General features: G+C 39.0%; 1 protein-coding gene across 1 annotated transcript; it reads left to right on the top strand.

The window, feature by feature from the left end:
* Nucleotides 1-3,757: 3,757 nt before the first annotated feature.
* On the top strand, nucleotides 3,758-6,828 carry LOC115143697 (homeobox protein Hox-C11a-like). The gene is made up of 2 exons (XM_065000797.1): nucleotides 3,758-4,464; nucleotides 5,758-6,828. The coding sequence occupies exons 1-2, from the start codon at nucleotides 3,758-3,760 to the stop codon at nucleotides 5,972-5,974; spliced, it is 924 nt and encodes a 307-aa protein (XP_064856869.1). The 3' UTR covers nucleotides 5,975-6,828.
* Nucleotides 6,829-7,051: the final 223 nt, after the last annotated feature.

Below are 7,051 nucleotides of genomic sequence, written 5' to 3'. Positions count from 1 at the left end.
GGAATGAGCATTTTAAATGCTCTCAAAATTGTTTGTGGAATGTATGCTTGTTGCAGTTTTGGTTTTCATTTCCCACACATAAGCATAAAGCAAATATAGCTTGTTCGAGGAGCGTGTTCTGTCAACGCTGACTCTCCCTGGGCTAGACCACACCTCAGCTAACGCTCCAAAATATTTTTTCATAGCACATTTGGGTTTGTTATATCCATGAGGTAGGCTACCCTCGCCACAAATTATCCCCAAAACAAGACGGCAAAATCAACACATTTAACGTTACGAACTTTATCGTTAAGTGTTGTATTCATGGTTTATTATTGTGTTAAGCTATATGGTATAGGCAAGTTATAGTATCGTTTATAGTATGGCTAATTTCCACAATAAATAGGCTAGCACGTGATATTTGTTAGCATATTTAGAAGCTATTTATTTCTAATGAATAGTAGCTTAATGTAACCTTCAACCTTTCAAAATGCTATATCCTGAAACTGACTTACCAAAAAGTAAGTTATAGCCTATACCTAACTCACCTGCAGTCCTTGTATTTTAATTAGGCTATTTATTGATAAATCCACTTTTCCACTTTAGTGGTTTGCAAAACAAAACTTGCACAATGAAATGCTTAAGGTTGTGTGCTTACTGCACAATGAACTCCTGATATTTTCACCTAAGGGCATATGTGTTAAAACCTGCTTGCCATTCTCAGTTGCTGCGGCTCGTTGCTGCAGCCAGGACCTCGGTGTAACCATGGCCTTTTTTGTCGATGCTTGAAACTGTTCACAGCTCATACAACCGGATTTAATAGGTTGGCTTACATCCTATTAAAATGATCTGGGCCATGAGGGGACAATAATATTATTTCACACGCGTGCCACATTGAGCGATTGTTTCTGCTCGATTTTTTGAGGGTATAGACATTCACGGAGCTAACTTGACCACTGTCTTGAGAGAACATTTCGCCTATCCTGGTCTCAGTTTGGTCTCTATTTTCATGATTTCTCTTTGGATTAAAAATAGGTCAGTAGCCTTGTTGGATTACTATAAGGGGTGGCGAGGCGTTGCCAGGATTCCGCAGTCAAACACATGTCGTAAAGTCTTCTCCCGAACAGTGGTGTTTTCAAGCAGAGAATGGCAAATATTTACAACACCGCTTTCATTCAAGTCTCAAGACGCAAGAGACCATTGGCACTTTTGGGGATATTAGGCTACCCGCATCAATATTATATTTCCTATGCACAATATTAAACCGTCGGATGCAGTCTTAGGAAATACCAAACTCAGCAGAACTGTATAGAACAAAAATCTATTTTCAGATCGAACTAATACCTAGATTGTTTTATGTGCAGGGCCCTATTGCGAGCAGACTTGCGCCAACCTAGCCATAGCTCTTCAAGTGCATGCAGACGCAATCGTTACATTCTGTCAGCCTTCAAGGAAAGCAATATCACTCACATTCAGATGCTATAGGCTACATGTAAGCGACTATAGAAAGGATCTGTATTGTGCCTAAAAGAAACAGTATATAGCCAGTATGTTCAAATGAACACTGAATAGTGCACTTGGCATCCCTGCAGCATGGAAGAGAGCATTTAATGGTCATACACGGCCGACGGTCCCAGGAAGAGGATACCATTTTTATGGCAGGCTATTTGTTTATTAGTTCTACTGCTCTCCGGGTGCAGTTTCTGTGCCGACATTCAATCTAATCTTTTGCTGAATTTGACAAGAGATATACAGAAATCTTTAAAAGCTAACACTATGACTAACATTACACTCAATTAAATTCTAGTGTGCACACCTCACCTTTCTTTTCTTGAAGTTCAACAGCTTTGGAATGGCATGCATGGAGCCTATGATATATTTAACACAGTAAACACAATGATGTAGTCTTCTTGTAAATGTCTGTTTCGGATATGCCACATGTTGTGTTAGTGGTCTAAATGTAAGGAATTAAAATGGCACAATTGTATGTAAACTTCGCTCCTTTTAACAAAAAGCCTAGTAGCCAAAGAGGTGAAGAAAAGTCTGTTTACTGCAGCTATTCGGCCTTTTATGGTGGTTGCTTACAGGATTTTGGTGGTCAAATTCAAGTGCTGTGTCTGGAAAACTGTCTGGTTTCTTTGTACTTGATTGCAGGCGTCTTGTGCCTCGACCTTTATTCTGTTGAAATTTGGGCTTTTGAACAAACTGTCCCCCCCAAAAACAGCCACCACATTTAGAAAGTGATGCAGACCTCAACTATTTGAGTTAAGTCTAGGGGAGTAGGACCAAGGTCTTGGGCAATTCTCCGATTACAATTAATATAATTTCAAAACACGAAATGATTTGAATTCCAATGGAATGGACCGAGGTCGTGAACATGTTCCTGCATGAATCTCAGACTATGCACTATTTATTAGTCCAAGGCATAACTCTGAAATATATGTTTTGTACACTTGGCCCTTTTCCTTTCGGAAAATCCAATGAAACCATTTGGTTTTCGTAGCACTGGCATGTCTTATGTCTTGGTATTATGGAATGGTCATCGCGGATTCTCGTTGATGCAAAAATGCAGGGAAGAAAATATATGTGAAACCGGGCTAATGTCTAAACATAATCATGCAGGGGCAAGCATGGGGGCACACACACGCGCGCGCACACACAGGTTATAAAATCGAAAGCTGTGTTTTTTCTCTCTGAATTCCTAGTTTCCACGTCGCCAAACACTGGGCTGTGTTGCAGCCATATATGTAAAAAAAACAAAAAAAAATGTATATTAGTTTATTTCTTTAAGTGATCTTGGTGCTGGGGATAGAGCAATAAACTGCGTTAAAATTGGGTTCCTTAACGAGATCTTTATACCAGTTATTACAACAGGTTTACTTGCAATTCATAACTTATAATACTTTCACGAGGAACTAAACTATCGGACTGTATGATAATGAATATTTTAACTATCTTCGATGTCCTGAAATCTCAGGTTATATTTAAATTGGGCCTTCATGCATTTTCATTCACTAAAGAAGACTGGAATAAATTGTATGTCTTATTATAACATATTTGTAATAATTCAAGAGTTTATAGAATATGTTCAGTATGCACTTCAAGGGTTTTTAGGATAATGGATTAAAAGGCTTTTCATTGCTAGGAAAATACATTGGGGAAATGGTTGAAAATCTCAAACACTGCAATCTCATATGGTCGAAATTTAGTGAAGGTTTGCAAAATAACTTTTATAGGCTACTAGTAGTAGTAGTAGTAGTAGTAGCCTAGTAACTATCAAGATATAGGCTATAGTAGCCTACATTTGCATGGCCCAATACTACTACTACTACTACTACTACTATTACTTCTACTACTACTACTACTAATAATAATAATAACAATAATAATAATTTGAATTATTATTAATTATTATTATCATTAAAAATCCCTTAGCATACCTGTCAGGGTTATATGCTATATTGCATTGCGCATGTGCTATAAGGTATTCATATTTTGATTACATGGTTATAGGCTACGTAGCTAAGATACCTGATATAGATTTTTATAATGCTCATGCGGTGTTGGAAAACCAATCGTTTGAACCTCCTATATCTTACCAAAGTGAACCACTCCTACGCATGTAAGTGTTTCAAATTGATATATGACAATATCTACTTTCGATCACGTGTCTTGGGGTGACTTAGATGGATAGCGCGTCATCTCGCCTTCCCAAATGTTCTCCTTCTGCAGTTCAATCCAAAAAATCTATCTATAGTGCACGAGAACGGGAAGAACGATGTTTAACTCGGTTAATCTGGGAAACTTCTGCTCACAGACGCGAAAAGACAGGACTTCTGAGTTCGGCGACAGAGCAAGCTGTGGGTCCAACCTTTACCTCCCCAGCTGCACCTATTATGTCCCCGAATTTTCTGCCGTCTCTTCCTTCCTGCCACAGGCCCCTTCTCGGCAAATCACCTACCCTTACTCCACGAACCTCTCCCAAGTGCAACCGGTTCGAGACGTTTCTTACAGTTTGGAGCCTTCAAGTAAGTGGCACCATAGAGGAAACTATGCGTCCTGCTACTCAGGGGAGGAACTGGTACACAGGGACTGCCTTCCGCCATCGTCCACCATGACAGAAATGCTGATGAAAAACGAAAGTGTCTACAGCCATCACCATCACCACCACCACCACCCAAGCTCCAACCACCCTTCCACGGGCTTTTACTCGGGTGTAGGGAAAAACAACGTTCTTCCGCAGGGCTTTGACCGCTTTTTCGAAAGCACACACAGCGGGGCGGATAACAGCTCGCAAGAGAACTGTTCTCAGAAGGGCGACTCCAGTAAACTGGATTCAGCGTCTCAGCCGCCTGCCGCCCTCCACAGCGCCGCCGACCCGGAGAAAGACCCAGAAGATGAAGAGGAAAACACTAATTCGGGTTCTTGTGCCTCTTCATCGGTCACGAAAGACGACAGCGCCAGCAAAACCAGCCACTCGAGTAGGTACCGAAGCTGTAAATGGGAAAAAGGTTAAGGGACTAGCCCTGTGTTTTGTCGGTCAGATTTTATGTGGAGTTTTATAAGCATTCAAAGGATTTTATTATAACCTACAAAGCTCTTTCTTCCAGCAAGAATAATTTTTACGATGGGAAAGCGCTTTCAAAAAACGATACGTTACACACAGGCAGCAGCTATCCCAGAGTCTGTGAAATTTTAAGAGCGCGCTATTGTGACAAATGCTAACTTTGATCATGAACTTGCGCTGGGCTTTTTAAGGCATGTTTCGCCAGGCTGTCGAGGGTAAAAAGCAATTGGGCAGAACACTGCTTTTGGGCGTCCTGTGATGTTTCCCTTCTCAGCAGCCTCCTATAAAAGTAAAACATTATATTGTGTTGCTTCTGTCGACGTGTTGCTTTACGCTATAACAGCAGATGTTAACTGTTTTATCGAGATTTTATGTAAATATTTATGTAAAATTGTTCAGAAAATATCGGTTGTGATAATAATAACGTTTGGGTTTCTTTGGGATCCATGCTCTTCTCAAAAAGGCTATCCTAGTATTTCCGTTTGTAGACTAAGCAGTGATTTAAATATTTCAAGCGTTGAGATATTCTGTAAATCACCAACAAACTCGTTCTGCTTCGTTATAGTCCATGTGATAAACCAATGAGCATCGGTAAATTGGTCAAAATAGATATAATTATCTCAAATGTATTCGTAGACTATGAAACGGTGGTTCCCACTTCGCAGGCCAAAGCGCCCGCATAGTGTCATGTGGAAGAATTTGTCTCTAGCCTTTAATAATATCCCACCCATTGGTTATCCTATCTAGCTATCCAGTGTTAATTTGCCATAGATGATCGCAATATGAAAGTAAATATGTTCCTTGATAGGCATATATTGCCATTTTGGCAGTGTATTGAGAGAGGGAAATAATGGGGTAGTGAGGGTGTAAAAGTGCAATGTCTTGTGAATAGCGTTAGAAAACTAGTCAGAGGTTTTATAGAGGAGAATGCTGATTATACTTTTGTATCATAAGTTCTCCATGTCACAAGGGGATGGCACTGGGAGATGTATTTAAGGATACAGAGAAATAAAATGTATGCGCAAACTTAAGGATACATGTTTAGCAAACTTACGTTTTATAAAACTTAACAAACCTACGTTTTGAATCTCCACAAGATTCAACGAGTCTCTAAATGCTTATTTTACTTAAAGTGTACATGTTGGATACATTTGACCTTACATTCTTCTGCGTATTTGTTTTATATTGCTCTAAGGTACACCACGCACGAGGAAGAAGAGGTGTCCTTACACGAAGTTCCAGATTCGAGAACTGGAAAGAGAGTTCTTCTTTAATGTTTATATCAACAAGGAGAAACGGCTGCAGCTCTCCAGAATGCTAAACCTCACTGACCGTCAAGTCAAAATCTGGTTCCAGAACCGCCGAATGAAAGAAAAGAAATTAAGCCGAGATCGCCTGCAGTATTTTTCTGGCAACCCCTTATTGTGAACTCTAAACTAATAGCTTTGGTGAGAAATAATCATTAATATTATCACCTCTAAAACTGAATTGCCTTTGGAGGACAAAGCCAGAGTCGACTTCAGATAAAAACAAGTGTTAGGTCATGGAAACGCTGGGACTGAAAAGAAAGATAAGCAATTATTCATTTTTTTTTTATGTTTCCTTGTTTTGTTGAACCAATAACAAGAACCAGCAAAAAGCAAGACCTCAGAGAACTGTATCTCTGACAATAGCAGAGAAATTAAGGTAACATTTTCATTTTTGTGTACAACATTTTTGCCAATTAAAGATTTTTTATTCACACGTTTGCCACATTAAGCCAAATATGTGAAACATTATAATCGCAAGTACGACAGTTCTCAGTATTTTTTATTTTGTTTGATTATATAGCCTATTTCGATTCACTTGTGAAATGCTGTCTTTCCAGTGACATTTCTCTCTTTTACCTCTGCATTTCAACATTATCCTTTCTTTGTGAAATGATTTCGCTACAAACTGAACCGACTTGAGGACAGCCGCACAGATTCTTCATAGGTAGCATATGCAGATACAGACACATTTTTGCCGCAACCAAGAACTTGGACACGAATCATTGGTCCCAAATGAATAATGTCCTTTAAGAGACTATACAATATGACTGACTGTATATATGAATTTCATTTGTTTATCAAATTTGATCCCTTAAACTAATTACTATCTTTGAAAGATTTCAAAAAAGTAACTTAAAAGCTCTATGGCTTACAAGCTCTTTGATTCTATAGTGAGCTTTTTGTTAATTTGCTTGCCGTTTGCTTGCGGATTTTGAGTTTATGCAGTATGAAGAGATGACGTCGCAAATATGCATCGAGTGAAATAATGTAACAAAAATAAACGAATAGTGATTCTTAAATCATGCCATTCTTTGAGAGTGTTTATGTTATTATTTCCCCTGGGTCTGTATTTCAAAATCATCCACCAAGAACATGCGTTATAGTCTATTTGTGTATTCATACAGAATGCTTGGGCTTTAGTTATCAGTAGGGCTATAGTCCGCAACGCGTGTAGAAGAGCAATGTAATGTTACCT

This window comes from Oncorhynchus nerka, linkage group LG15 (genome assembly GCF_034236695.1).
Source record: "Oncorhynchus nerka isolate Pitt River linkage group LG15, Oner_Uvic_2.0, whole genome shotgun sequence".
Lineage (NCBI taxonomy): Eukaryota > Metazoa > Chordata > Actinopteri > Salmoniformes > Salmonidae > Oncorhynchus > Oncorhynchus nerka.
The sequence above is the reverse complement of the archived record's forward strand: the minus strand, read 5'-3'. Positions and strand labels throughout refer to the sequence as shown.

Bases quoted from the DNA above. Each gene is read 5' to 3' on its own strand.
- LOC115143697 (XM_065000797.1), top strand. From the start codon at position 3,758: ATGTTTAACTCGGTTAATCTGGGAAACTTCTGCTCACAGACGCGAAAA. The intron at 4,465-5,757 runs GTACCGAAGCTG...ACCACGCACGAG, and splicing joins AAAACCAGCCACTCGAGTAG to GAAGAAGAGGTGTCCTTACA.